Here is a 15,149-nt window from a genome sequence, read left to right as displayed (position 1 = left end):
GAAAAAGAGAAGAGTTGCACACATAATGCATTCAAAACAATTCTTAGCAAAATCTCCCCTTCCAATACAGACACAAACCATCCCCTGCCTTCTCTCTGTAATTCCCGCATGCCTGACAAACACTTAAATCCTGCTCAGAAATACTTCAGTAATACTATCTTCAAGGTGATAGGAACAAAATATAAACACAGCACAGAGGCCTGAGGTACCAGCATTACAGCTAAGCTGTTTCCACTGTTTGCTTTATCAGCCCTTCTTTCGTTCTGTCAGCCAAACCCCTAGAATAGAGCTCCATCTCTTGGAGCCAGCTACATTATAAAGTCAATTACTGTGCATGTTTGCAACATAAAAGCTATCTGAGCCTGTGCATCTGAAGCCAGAAACAAGTTCTTATTATTCAAGATTTTAACTCAAAAATCACTTTTCTATCTGCAGGCTGAGAGGTGAAAAAGAAACAGTCTGGTGGCTCTATATTCCAAAGCAGAGAAAGGTTTTTTTTTCAGTCAAGCTTGAGTATTTACACTTTTGAAGTTAAAAAATGAAACTGGACAAAACCGAAGCTTGGCATGCCTGGAAATAAACCGCTAAAGATAACCCAGGAGGAATTGGAAAGTTGTCACTTTCTATTTTAATGCAGTACTTTTCAGACCTAATCTGCAGATCACTGGAAACAGAACTGTGGACTGCGTAGCGAATTACTCTCACTGGCAAATGACTTACTCTCCAGACATACCTTCCAGAGAGGCAGCCCATGAATCCTATTCTGATTTCAGATCCCAGCTGAAAACAACTGATCCAACGGCACTGGATGCTGAGCAGCAGTCACACCTGATTTATTTAGGTCCACGTGCTCATGCGGCAGCGATGAGCTCCAACCATTTACCACATTAGAACACATCGCGTTGGTTTGATACAAGAAACTGGAGTTCCTTCTAAAAATCATGACCGGCAGCTATCCTCAACTATTACTAGCCACATCGACACCTGACGTGATATAGCGCAAGAAACAATCTAATTGTTGATGTTAAGGGGAGCCATAGATCTACTGCGGTGAAAGCACACACTCTTAAATGTGAGAAAGGTGCAATTCAAAATCAGATTTGACTTTCCTTTTATACTACTGTTTCTGCTACAGCCATAAAGAAACATAAAAGTGAGGTTCCAAGTTATTAAATTAGACCTACTTCACATGTAAAACTTATTCCTCATAACAGGGAGTACATTTGTAACCAAAAATTTTCCTACTTTGGACACGAAGCTTTTTGTAATTGCAATTGTATGGTGCATTTTTTTTTCCCCAAAACTAATGAGCATTTAGCTGCTCCACTGTTTACTGGTGAATCAAGAATTTAAATAAAATTACAGGTTTATTAAAAACATGCAGAGGATAATCAGACAGAGTTCTGAATAGAACAGCATCATTTTAGCATTCTCTTTGGCTACTGAGAGAAAATAGGTATTTTTATAGTACTAATAATGACTGGCATCTTCTATTAAGAAGTAAATTACAGTTTATTTGCAAGTTAGAATGGCTTAGAAAGAATATATTTCGTACTATCCCCTTGCAGATTTTCCTGCTAAGCAAAGCAAGCTATCATGCAATTAGTCCTTCAGCTAACAGTTAAAGTAATCATACAATGAAGGAAGACTAAAGCACCTTTATCTTCTCATTAGATTTTCCAATTACCTAATAACACTGTAATTGCTGTTACTGTGCATGACACTATCATTAGCATTTGACTTGGATGTTACAGGTTTGAATGTTGGGGAAAGGCACAGAAACATACACTTTTTGCAAGTCTCAGCTTGGTTTAAAAGACCTATGTAAGTTTAAGACTAATCAAATGTGCAGTGGGGGGTTTTTGTAAGTGCTTAATGGGTAGGGTTCACCCCATGTAATGTAGTTAGCAAATAATTGCATATCCAGACTAAAAACGTTCTCTAGGCCCCCTCTTTACATAACAATAATGGAAAAGCATGTTGAAAAGGTGGTTCTCGTCCTCATGTATCTAAGACAGATATGTCCCACTGGAGGCTCTTCTCTCCCCTTAGACCAGATATCTATATTTGAAGTGAAAACCCCAGTCAAATTGGCATAGTAGCTTGACAGTCACCTTCAAAATCCATGAGATGTGCACACCTAAATCTTGGCCAAAGATCCACAAGGACGAGATAAGAAACAATTTTAACAGAATCACAGGGCTTGAGCTCAAAGAGGGTAGGGATGTACGGAAAGCAGACACACAGGTTGGAGGATTTCCACGTCATGAGGTTGAGGCTGGATTGAGCTAGAAAGGAGTACTTCTGTTCAGATACTGAATGGTATGTTAACGGGGAGAAAACACATTCATTAGCCAAAGTGGTTGGTAAATAGCATTTTACCGTTAGCAAGGTGGTAGAAATCCTTGGTGACAGTTCAGTCTGAAACAGACCAACAGACTTAACCTGACAAGAGCATGGAAACAATCTGAGAGCTCAACAAGGATGAAAAGGCAGAGAAGAATGTAGATGACACTGCAGATGACACATGAAGACGACACATGTCAGTGGCAAATTATGTTGAAAGGCAGCTAGCAGAAACATCCCTTCGTGGTCCTTTTCCATCTAAGTAATGTAATTTTTGCATGTGATGTCTCTGTGACAAGATGGTAACAGAAAAAGCTTTTGCTTTTGTTTTCAAAAGAATGAGATGAGGAAAATCAAATCCTACAGATTTTCTTCTGAACTCTTAACTATTTTGTAACTACACCCTAGAAAATAACATCTTTGTTAACCTACCTATCAGGTCAGTCTTACTTAGACCTCACTGATGAGGAATGGAACAGTGGAAGAATGGAAGAATGTATAAAAAGGGAACTTAAAAAGTTGCAAAATAAACATTTGGAAGAGTATGATGTCAAGGCACTACTCTTTTCTCAAGTGGACTAAAGTCCTTTCTTAAAAAAGATAGATTCTGATTTTGGATGTACCCTAGTGCCAGCATGTACAGCGTTATTTCAGCCTGATATTTGCGAAAAAATGAGAGCAGAGTGGTCTTCTGATATCTTAGGTATGATCCTTACTGCAAGATGCTGTATCACCCACTCCTTGCTGCAGTCGTCACCTTCAATTGTTTTCAAAGGGTTTCCATCAAGAGAGTACTCCTGGAGTACAATATTCCTCCATTTTCCAGCACAACACAGAAAATGTCAGACTCTTGCTGCCATCGGTGGAGAAGTGACAAGATAAAGGTTCATCTCCCCCAGTTCCAGTGTGCAAGGGAGATCCAGCCTGTTCTTCCTCCCCTTTTTGCTCATAGTATCTACTCAGACAGTTTTCCAAAGCACTTGGGACAGTTAAATTATTTCAGTCATTTAACTGCCCTCTCCTCAACAGCACAATTCAGCATACTCAAAGGTCTCTGGTTGCATATTGTAACTGCTCCCATACCACCCCTGTTGATGACAGATGGACGTCATGGTGAAGAAGTCAGTGTTCACAATACCTACGGGTTCATTCGAGCTAAACTTCTGCAGTAAAGTGTGTGACACGTTCCTGCTGGAAGCCCTGATGCGCGGCTGATCGATGATCTGAACTGCGATGGTCTTTCCTAGATATCTTTCCACCTGTTGCTCCTCCTCTTCCTCTTCATCAGACCGTCCGTGGTATGAGCTGAGATTGTCATTGTCTTTGAGAAGGTAAAATGCCTGGCTTTTAAGGGTCCTGGTCTCTGGCCAGGCTGAAGCTGAGGAAACCTTGTAAGACTAACTTGTGTACTAACGTCAATCATCCTTTCAACATCTTCCGTGCCTACTGGCCTTACGATCTCTCAGACAACACATTCTATGTTCCTACCGAGGCCCAGAACTTTCTCTCCCATCTTTGTTTCCTTCTTGCCTACCCCCAGTTTGCACACAGGTACATGAAGGACCTTCACATGGCTGTGCGGTTTGCAGCACTGAAAACAAATGTCAGCACGTTCGGACTCTGCACCATCTTTCAGAAAACAGACGAAAGAGGCCTTGTGCAGGCATACTGTGACGCCGAAAATGCGGCTTTTTATGCCTACCTGATCTGCTCTGCCTCTCGACTCTGCTGTGCCGACAGATTCCCGAGGGACTTCGATTCTGCAGCTCAAGAATGGGAGCAGCAGAATCTTCAGCAACAGATAGAGGGGAGAGCTGCCTAGTCATGCCTCTGTGTCTGCTGGGGCAGTTGCCTCCTGGCTTGCATTGGATGACAGATGATCGTGAGGCACCTGAGAAGAAAGAGTTTGCATCAGTTTGGCTGTAAACTCCCTGGAGGAAAGCGGGGCTTTCAAACACTGTCAGTGAAATGCATACAAACGATTCAGCGGGAGAAAGGAAGCACAGTGCAAAAATCAAGCTTTCAGCTTTGGTCAGAATCAAGTAAATAAATAAGTAAACAAATACTCAACTCTCTCCCCCCTTATAGGTAAAAGGTGCTGTACGAAAACCAGTCTTTCCCCTGAAGAAATGAGAGCCCTGTAGTGCAGTATATCCTTAGCCACATGGCTCCATCCATAGGGTCTGAACAGTCAAAGGAATGTGTACTCACGTGGGCCCCTTCCTGAGCACTGACACTGAATCAGGCAAAAGGAGAGGTCACCATCCTTCCCTAGGGTAGAAAGAAGGGCTGAGGAACGACTGCCTCCTGGGGTCAGTGCTGGGAGGCTCTCAAGAGGAGGGCTGCCCCTTTTCATCCTCCAGAATGATCCTTGAGACTCTTGCACGGAATGAAGCCTCAGCCACTGACAGATCTGTAGGATAAGACTTCTGCTAACTCACTGAAGAGGCCAGATTTAAGTCTTTATGTGCCCCACGTCAGGATCTCCACATCTTCAGAGAAGTTCTTTTTCTTCTGCTGCTAGGCGCAGCCAACACCGCGATGCTGCACTTCACATGGAGGCTTTGCAGAGGCACAAGGCAGCAGACAAGACCCAGGTCCCAGAAATACCAGCAGCACCAGATGAAAAGTTCGTCAGTGAGAAGGACACAGCATTATACAAGCAAGAGCTTGAAGGACCGGACTAAGAACCAGCAAACAACAGAAAAGAGCGCAGTGCTGGGGTCTGGCAGAGTGAGCCTGGTCATCATCCGTGTACTCCCAAACTGATTGAAGGTGCTTGTTTAAGAGGTCAACACATGAGCACATCAGAGTCCTCTTCGGAGCCAATAAGTCGAGATGAGAGGTCATTTTGGTAAGCACGTGTGTTCGTGGTCAGCTGAGATCACCCAGCACTTCTTTTTGCAGCTGCAATTTCAACCGGTGACCACTTAACCCAACCTGACAGGAGTCGCATTTCCCCAGAGCAGCCACTGACTTTGCCATGACTTGGAAGGATTCAATATGACAAACATAGGCCTCACATTGAAAAGAATAGAAAAATAGACACAAACCCCACGTGTAAGGTGCCAAGTATGCAACAAATACGGCAAACATCTCAGAAGGCAACATTCTGCAATGCAACACGAGCCATCTCGGTACCCTTTGTGCAAATATCTCCACGCCAAACAACCACATAAAAGTGTACTCTAAGGCCAGGACTTCAGTATTCTGGAGACTGTATGAATCAAGTCAACACTCTTCTGCCAGAGGAGGCTCATGTAGGCTCTCGTATAATCTTCAAAGATTAGCTTAAAGCTATGTTTGATTCACCTGCCCTAACTACAAAGACCACAAAGAAAGAGATGTATATACTGTACCGTACACAAATGCCCTCTCAACCTATTTAGAGCCTCCGAGTTCAGTTTTTACTCAGTAAGTAGACTGAACCAGCAGCTAACCCCCTAGAGATGATCCTTCTCCAAGATGCTCTTTGCTTGCTCCCACCTTGCCGCACAGCCCTACAAATTCAAGCACTACGGGGTACAACACACGGTCTGTGACAGGACAACCACTGAAGCTGATATTGAAGGATTAACACCTATATGGTGTCTAAGCACTATATTGTCTCTTTTTTTGGTGAGCATCAATCTCTACAGAACTTTTTAGAGTCTACTGGATGTTTTCAAAATTTTAAAAAAGCTTTTCATCTTCATATATTTATTTTTAATGGAGAAAATCTTAATCTAAGAGACGTGCAATTCCCTCTAGGACTTTGTTCTACTCATTTCCCAAGTCCAAGCCTCCAAAGTCCACCACAACACCTTTATTTGACAGCTGAAAGTTAGTTCCAATCTCCACAAGGTTAAGACAATCAGTACTTTCTGGCCTAAATATTCAATAAGGAACTTACAAATTTTCCAGTCCACAACTTGAAGGGGATTTTTTTCCGAAAGCATTTGCTGACTGCCTGTCCTCTGAGAATCTGCCGCCAAGGTGCATCGACCCAAATCACTGCTCACTTTGATATGCTTCATTTAAAGAGATTTCATTAAGTTGAAAGACACATGCTACATCTCAATTCAGGTAATTTAGAGCAAGCTCAAGATTCACATTATGCTCAGCAGAAGTCTAGCAGATGATCTGCAACCGAAATTTCAAGGAAACCCATTTTTCCTCATACGCAAAAAGAGCTCCGAGTTATTTATATCTGGTACAATAAAGGAGCATCAGTCTTTTCCTGTACATTGAGAAACTCAGCAGTTGAGACCAAAACTGCAATTCAAGAGATTGCATTTAATTGAAAGTCACTGCTTGATTTAGTGAAATCTTCTTCTATATGTGAAAGCAATCAGATAGCACGGCAATTTATCAATATTTCATTGTTACTGTTAGAAAGCCTAGGCCATCTAATGCTACTGAAGCTGAACATATTTTAAGGAGATACTTTGACAGGGAAGGTGAATAGATATGTGCTGGGATAATTTGTCCAAACGTGGTATCAGCAGCAAGGACAACAAATCACCTTTTACAACACACACCAGCAAAACCCTGCACGTGCGCGCTGCTACCCCCGTTAGAGGAAGGGAAGGCAGAACAATACGTGACTGCTGTTCTTTGCCTCACAAAGCATTTACCAGCTATCAAACAGGCATCCGTTGAGACCTTCCAAACTTAGGGAGACATCAAGAGCAGCATTTGCCACTGAACTTTTGCATACATGAATCCCACTTGCCTACGGAGACCCCACGGTCTTAAGTGGTGAGCCCGTGCCCCCTCCAGAGAGGATGCTACTGAAAAAGATTGGAAGAAACCTAGTAAAGAGGAAAAATCTTGCCAGATTGCTGGATCTGGCTGCCAGAAGTGTTCCTTGATTACCTGGAGCTTGTAATTGAGCGTCAAAGTCTCTGGACTTGACAAAGGAGGGAATGGAGAACAGGAAAGGACCGCACAGGATTGTATCAAATTCAACAGGATGACTTTCCATTATCAGATATAAACAACCCTCTGCTCTGTCCCATTTTTAAAGATTTTTTTTTATTCTATTTCAGTAAATCTTTTTCCTTGCCCTGCAAATGCAGACACTTTGTAGTTTAGGAAGCAAAGCCATTTCTCTGCACATGGAGACCGAAGGAAAAGCAGCAAGGAGAACCTGGGGCTTTCTGCATGCTTCTAACAGTCTGTCCTTGTCTGGCATTAATTAGTACATACTTACTCCAGTGCACTTCCATTTAGCAAGGTAATTATGCTTGTGACTACCCCAAACCACATGATTAATGTCACCCAAGTCCTCTCCTTTCCACGTGCTTGAGCACTGTTCCAAGCCCAGGCTGCGAGAGGAGGTGAGCCACCATGAGCTGCTGCTGCTGGGTCGAGTCAAACCAGGAGCCTGCAGCACACGTGGCCTGAGAACCATTTTCACCACCCGCCTGTAAAGCTCCCTTGCCCCTCTCACAGATGACGACTTGTGGCTTTCCATTCATACGGAGATTTCCACACGCAGCTCACACGGTGAGAATATTTGCCCCCTCCTTGGCTTCAGGCTACACAAAACACTGTTATTACGCATGAGGCTTGGAGAGAAAGGATTATTTTGAGATTCAAAACAACTTTCAGATTATTTTTGTATATATAGGACATATTTATCACGTGACAACAGTGCTCTGAATACTAAAAACCATGCCATTCTGTAGGAGGGACCTTTTCTGGTCTCAGAGTTGCTACTAAAAATGGATTGAACGGACTTCCAGTAAAACAATCAATGCCATATAAAAATGTAGCCCTGGGAGTAACTTTTATGGCCTGGTCATCACAGAATTGATTTTTTTTTTCTTTTCTTTCTTAAAACTACCCCAATGGAAATTTAGAACCTCTCAAACAGATAACTGAATTCTCTTCCAGAACCTATCTGTGGGTCCATGACATGAAGTGTTTCCTTTTTTGAGACAGTAATATCTGGCTTGCTGGCATGTGTTTTTTTGCCTTTGTTTTTTGTGCGTGAGTTTGTGTTTTTTTTGATTACACAACTAAATTGATGGTTGTATCAGTGATATGTTTATGAGCTGGACGGTTTTTGTATTATGTTCTCAATGCCCTGCAGAGGAGTGCTCACCCACAGCTACCCCTGTAGCCGGGCAGTAGACAAGCTGCTGCAAGAAGTCAGTCAAGGCATCTCCAATCTCCCTGTTACTCATACAGCATTACAATACGTTTATTCTACCGAGCGCTCAAAATCTCACCTCCTAATATATCGTTCTTGCATTGACAAAATGATGTCTTCATACCACGGCCGCGGAAACAATTGCCGGGTTTTGACAGATGGACGGCGGAAGGAGCCAGTCTGGTGTTATGTGGGAAGTACGTCAATCGAATGTTCCTGCTAAATCGGGCACGGGTGAGAGAATTGACATTTCCTTTACACCGCCACGTTACCTGATAGAGTGAGCATCCGCTGCGATGAAGGCCTCGCTCACGCATCACAAGCCTGTTTCCAGCAGCCTGCGTGCACATCGGTAAGTCAGTTCACAGCCACGAGGGCTGGAGATTTTGCAATGGAATTTGGTCTTAATGTGGTGCAGTAAGGGGAAGGTGATGTCAGTTTTATGGCCAGGGAAATATCTGATGCACGTGGCCCAACAGAAATAGGAACTGAGGTGCGGTGCTATTGGTAGAGGTGAGGAAAGCTTATTCTGTCAATTTTATAACAAGAAAACATCATTAGATAGCAGTAGGTATGGCTTTAATTAGGTTGTTTGCGACTGCTGTCACACAGCTGCAGGCAGGGCTATCTAACGTTACCAGTCCAGTGGGGAGCTAGCTCCATAGTTTATTTCATTTCAGCCAAAGGGATTCCTTCTAAAATCAAATCCTGTCCTTCCTTACGCAGGAATAAACCCACAGCAACTCAGTACAACCAGCAAGCAAAGCTGTTCTGGACATACCTTGCTGTACCTGAGGACAATAGCTGACCAGAGAAGATAAAATTCAAGGGCAAACTGTCCCCAGCTTTTAATGAGTTCAGAACCAGCAGCTTGACTCAGGGTACGAAGCCACAATTACATTACTGCCAAGCAAACAAACCAGAGACGGGGCGTTGTTACAGACAGCGTGCTACACTGAGGTTTGAGGAATAAGCATCTCGTATTTTGTTCTGTGAAGGAAAATTATTTCAGCGTATCTCAGACATTAACAGTGCTTTCCATTTGAAGGCATCCTTCTGAGACACTGCAACTGGCCCCTGCGTGGCTGAGTTAAGCAAGGACGCCTGTTCAGAGCAATGCTCTGTTTGTTTACTACTGTTTGTCTTGGAAGTTTTTATGTTTGAAGGGGATGAGAAGGTTACAGCATTTTATTTCTTTTTTTTGCCTGAGGGGAAAACAAGATTTTCAGATTTTAATGAAAAACAAATGACTCAGTGCTGGTGCACATCATTTTCCTTGTACTATGATTAACTATTGTCAAGAGCACAAAGCAAAAAAGCAGAGATTTGTGTTGTAGTTTAACTGTGACATCCATCTGCAATTTCTGCCAATTATCCTTTCGGTGTCTGCACACAACAGTTCGTTTCAAATCAGCAGATGGAAACTTCACTCGCAATTAGAAATCTCAATGATTTCAGCACGTCCTCCTGTCCTTGCTGTACAGGGAGCGAAGAGGCAGCAAATAACTTACATTTTGCCATCCCATAACTAATGCAGTGCCTGACCAGGGACGTGTCACGCTGCACGTGTCACCAGCCCAGTTGTCAGGGGAGGAAACCCAGGTCAGACAGTCTGAAGACCACCCCCTCTCCACCACTCCGTATATCCACACAACAGATATGTCTCATGCCTAGGAACCAAACCTCACCCACGTGCCTTCCCACCTCCCACCAGCCAACACGAGGGGCAAAACCCCTGCCACGTCCCACATCCTGCACTGGGAGAAGGAAAGCTCTCACTGCGGTGATCAGTAAGTGCCTGAAAAACCGTCTCACAGCAGGGACAAATGACAGAGATACCTGTCAGGGGTGATGAAGGTGTATCTGGCTCTGCCTTAGAGGACGGATGACACATAACTTCCCCAGGTCACCATCCAGCCCTGCATCTCCTTGGCTTTATGATGATAGCAGCCCTGGGACCTAGTCCCTGCGTGCTAAATTCTCCTGATTTAGGATACAGATACAGGCTGCAGCACATTACAGCCATGGGTCTTGATATCACTTTACACAAGATCTGGAAAGAAAAAAAAAAATCTAAACCAATATATAAACAGGGAGAAAACCTGACAGTAACTATAGACTGAGGATGCACCACTAAATTGAAAGAGATGTGTGCAACTCTGCCAACTATGAGGCTGTAAGTAGCTTTGAGCAAAAGAAATACAATGAGCTAATGAGGAGTTGAGTGCATCTGCATCTAACACCACGAGACCTGAGGAATTCAGAATTAAAGGAAAGCAACCGGAATTGGGCAGGAGCATCTTCACATAGCACAAGGCAGCTGTGAAAACAACGTGGGGTTCCACTTGGTCCTGGCACCTGAAGGTGTGCCGGGAAGGAAGCAAGGAAGGAAGGAAGCAAGGAAGGAAGGAAACAAGGAGAGAAAGAATAGGAAAGAAAGAAAAAAAGATAGAAAAAAGAAAGAGAAAAGCCCTTTGCAAGAAGCATATAAGCCAGGCTTTGCTGGCTGTAAACAACCTGCAGACTGCCTTTTGGGGAGCTCTGATGCATGAGCATAAGGGACAGCCATCTCTGGAGGACTTCACAGTTTGTTTCTTACTGAAGTAAAGGGCTGCTATTTGTATTACTCCAGTTTTCCCAGTCCCTTTTCCTCCTTACCCACTTTAACCAAGACGACCTGGGGGGTTGGAACTAGATGATCTTTAAGGTCCCTTCCAACCCAACCCATTCTATGATTTTATGACTTTTTTATTATTATTATTATTTACCCATTCTCATTTCAGCGTAACTCAAATACTACCACCTCTGTTTAGGCACAGACAAGGAATCCCATTGATTTGAGATCAGAAGTAATATACCAGCACCAGAGCGTGGGTGTAAGAACAGTCTTGAAAATAAGTTTATTTGATATTATCTGTATTGCAAATGGCAGCAAGAGAGAGCATGAAGCATTTTGAAACACACTGGCTACATATACTTTAAAATTACCGGTCAGAACATGGTATATTTAGAGTCAAAAGGATTATTTCATGGCCCTGACTCACATCAGTGCAAGGCACAGACACGAACAAAAACTGGAAAAGGCAACACAGCAAAACCAGAATTAGGTTTATTCTGGATATACAAATGCAGAAAGCAAATCGTGTGCATTTGTAGTAGGAAGAGCTAATATCATGTGCCTTTGTAGAAGGAAGAGCTAACACTATAGGTGGAGCTTTACATTTTACTCAAAGAAAGACAAAAGCTTCGGAATGCAGAAAAAGTGATGCAAATTACGAATGACTTTTATATGTCAAAAATTAAACTTCTACGACTTCCATAGAAAATTGCCTATATAAGTCTACAAAAGTAATTTAAAACATCCATTTGGAGTGGCACATTTTGGACTGAACTCTGCTGTCAGAAAGGCTTGCTGGCATTCCCATTCGCCTCAAAAAAAAAATAAAATTCTTTGGCAAAATGTCATACCTAGCTGTGACATCTTTGGAGTTTGAAAACACTGACTGTCAGGAAGGGTACTAGCTTCTCCTCCAGCATGGAGCACTTCCCATGCAAAGAGCCTCTGATTATTGCTCCTTCCCTGCCCATCTGGACAGGGCATCCAGAAGGAAGCCTGGGAAGGGCAGGACCAGGCACACAAACACCCCACCTCACAGAGATGCCTCAGAAGGGATCGGCAGACACCTTCCACACCTGGAACTTCTGAAAGGGTAATTTCCTCTGATAAACACAAATAAACACAGATAAACACAAATCGTTTGACTCAGAGCCACACAACATCCCCTTAAAGAAAGCCTCTCTTATAAACTTTGCAATAAGTTATACACCAGATGCCCCTCCGATAGGTTCACAGATTTATACACTTTACCCTGAAATAAAAAGTTACGAATATCACAAAAAAACCATCCTTTTAAAAGACAGCGAATCTTGTCATGGCTAAAATCTAGTGACGATTCCAGAAAGTAACAGACATTATGAGTTAAATTCTCATTCTACTTTCACAGCAGTAAATCAAGAGTGTGATCAACGAAAGCCACGAGGCTGCTTTGACATAAAGTTGTTGTGAAAGGAGTTTAGACCCAGGACACACCTGAAATCACCCATATGCACCTCATTATTAAATAATTATGAGATAGCTTCTACTTTCAGGAAATGCTGCAATAAATCCAGGCTGGCTCATGGGTCTCCTAAGATAAGAGGGTGAAAGCAGCACGCTGACATACAACTCGATATCAAATTGCTCATATTTATCTCCTACACAAACTATTGCCTCTCCTGGATGATGGGTGCCTCCAGCGGGTGATTCATTCCCGCTCCCTAAGATACCAATCTTAGGAGATGAATCACCTTTCAGAGGCATCCACCTCTCCTGCGGACTCCAGGAAGCTCAAACAACTTTCTCAGCGCTTAGAGAGCCTCACGTTTAGATGCATCTGGATGAGTCCACATCTGCCTCAAGCTCGTGGCAGCTCTTTGGTACATGCTTCCGAGCTAGGCACTAAGCTGTTGCTTCAATCTCCTTGCCTGCCGTTGAGCCCATTTAAGCACTTTTGAGGAAGAGTGGGGTAAAAGAATATTTCAGAGGTAAGCAGGTGGGGCAAAAGTGAGCATTTATCACAGTTGTGTTGCATTTTGTAACCCCTGGAGATGCGTAAGACACCTCCACGCTGTTTTTTTTTCCCCCTGCAGTGCCCTTTCTTTGATGGCACGTTTGGTAAGTGTCCTTCGGGCACTCACGTACCTACAGTCAGTCTTCTTGTTGTAGCTGATGCTGTGCTGGGGTGCGAGGGCTCGCCACACGGAGATGAAGATGTCCTCAAAAGCATTCACATGGTTGTGGGTCCTGGCTTGACACCCACCCCACACCTTCCAGAACCGTTCACATCCCAATGCCAACCCTTCTCGGCAGCTGTCTCTGCTCCATTTTCTTTCCATGGTTCTTCCAGAAAGGTAGAAAGCCTAGAAAGCCACAAACCTGAACAGCTTGAAAACTGCCATGCTAGAGCGCAAAGCTCCCCCGCTCTCCTCCCAGCGCACGGGCCCAGCGCCCAAGTCCCTGTGGCATCTCTGCCACGTGCTTTTCCCATGCCTGGGAAGGAAAGCAGAGACAGCTGCAGCGCTCTTGGGAAGCTGGCCGCCCTACCCCATTAGGATTCGTTAGAAATCCCTGCTAAAATCTTTGCTGATCTGTAAAACTGGCTGCACGCACATTTAACGTATGGGTTAGCGGAGGCCCCAGTATTAGTTCTGCCTGGCCAGCTTCATCCCTAGCAAGGACCTTTCCATTTCCAGCCCATTGGCTATGACAGGCGCTGTCATGTAGTCACTTCCAGTCTGTTGCCCTTTCTTCCTACGACGACTGGATTTTCCCTCCGTAACGAAACGGGCAGTGCAATTTTTGAGCGTTGGGAGCAGGTTAAGGCAGACTCGCGAAAAGATGTGGCTGACAACAGCTGGATGAGGTTAAGCTGTAGGCAAGCACTGGCCGTGCGCTGTCTGTGCGGAGTAGGGGGGTCTTTAATCCTGTGCGTTCACTGCCTTGCATGACACGAGCCCCGTCCGTGCTGGCAGCTGGAAATAAACAGCGGCACATCACCACGTCAGGCAGCCCGGCGGCACGCCAGCCAGCTCATCCCACTGCAACGCTGCTCCTTTAAAACACCCTGAGAGCACACTTCACAATTTTACGCTTCCTAAAACCTGGTGGCCCAACGTAAGCAGCCATCTCTGTCAGCTCCTTCAACTTTCTTTAGGGCATTTTTGCCTCAAGAAAGAACCACCAGGTAACTGCTCAGACTGCAGAATACTCAATACTGCACAAATACTCCCAAGAAACATGACAAGACTATAGCCTGCTGTATCAACAGCCGGCTCCGTTTGTAATTTAAGCCACTCCGACCCGGGTAGATTGAAGAACTGAGAGTCACGCTCCGCTGACAAGCACCGTGAGGCGTCTCTTGCCTTGCTTTCATCCTGGACGTCGTGCTGAATTCAACCCAGAAAAAAGGAATCGCAATTTCACTGCTGTTCGGAATAACAAAAACCAGAAGGGAGACAGCACACAGCTTGCGATTTTACAGCCCGAGCATTGCTAACGCCGTCCCACACCTGGTGGGAAGAGAGTTTGTCCCTGGCAGAGCAAGCAGCTGCCGAAAGCAGCGCTCGGCTCTTCCAGCCATCTGATGCTGCGTGCAATAAACTTGCAACAGCACGGTTAAAGGCTGCGATTGCTACAGACGTTAAGGAAAAAACAAAACCACAAACCCGAACCTTAGGAATATTTTACGCAAGCTTCCCTTTCAACCTTTGATTCATACCACACGTGTCTGCGGTACGTTTTCAGCATCCCCGCCGCAAGCAGTGCTATCCCTCGCCGGACACCGCCGCGTTTCCAGCTGACACCGAAGTGTGCTGCGAAGTTGGCAAGCGCTCCGCAGGGAACGAGCCTTGCTCCTGCACTTGGCATTAGGCTGTCATGTCAGGGGGAGAGCACACCGCAGATTTCACAATTTCTCTCTCGTGGCCGTTGTATTAAGGAATTGCTTCACAGGTGACGCTCGTGAAAATAAAGGGGGGAAAAGCAGTGGAAGGGAGCAACTGCCACCTCAGGCTGAGGGACAGCAAGCACAGAAAAGTTGGAGCCTCTGCCTTTAAAACAAAAAAG

The 15,149-nt window shown here is 44.4% G+C and overlaps 1 protein-coding gene across 8 annotated transcripts in view; it reads right to left on the bottom strand.

Moving 5' to 3' along the window:
* Nucleotides 1-15,149, bottom strand: part of SLC35F4 (solute carrier family 35 member F4) — a 108,946-nt gene that overhangs the window by 17,902 nt on the left and 75,895 nt on the right. For 2 of the 8 annotated variants that reach the window (XM_048066140.2, XM_013193841.3), the window contains exon 2: nucleotides 4,049-4,237. The exons of 4 other annotated variants lie outside the window; for them this stretch is intronic. In XM_048066140.2, the coding sequence (XP_047922097.1) occupies nucleotides 4,049-4,237 (189 nt within the window). Of the gene's footprint in view, nucleotides 1-4,048; nucleotides 4,238-4,557; nucleotides 4,688-13,226; nucleotides 15,052-15,149 lie in introns of those variants that run through there. 2 more of the 8 variants (XM_066998508.1, XM_066998510.1) reach the window with 2 other exon arrangements.

The sequence above is a fragment of the Anser cygnoides genome, chromosome 5 (genome assembly GCF_040182565.1).
Source record: "Anser cygnoides isolate HZ-2024a breed goose chromosome 5, Taihu_goose_T2T_genome, whole genome shotgun sequence".
Classification (NCBI taxonomy): domain Eukaryota; kingdom Metazoa; phylum Chordata; class Aves; order Anseriformes; family Anatidae; genus Anser; species Anser cygnoides.
This window is presented reverse-complemented; position numbering and strand designations above follow the sequence as displayed.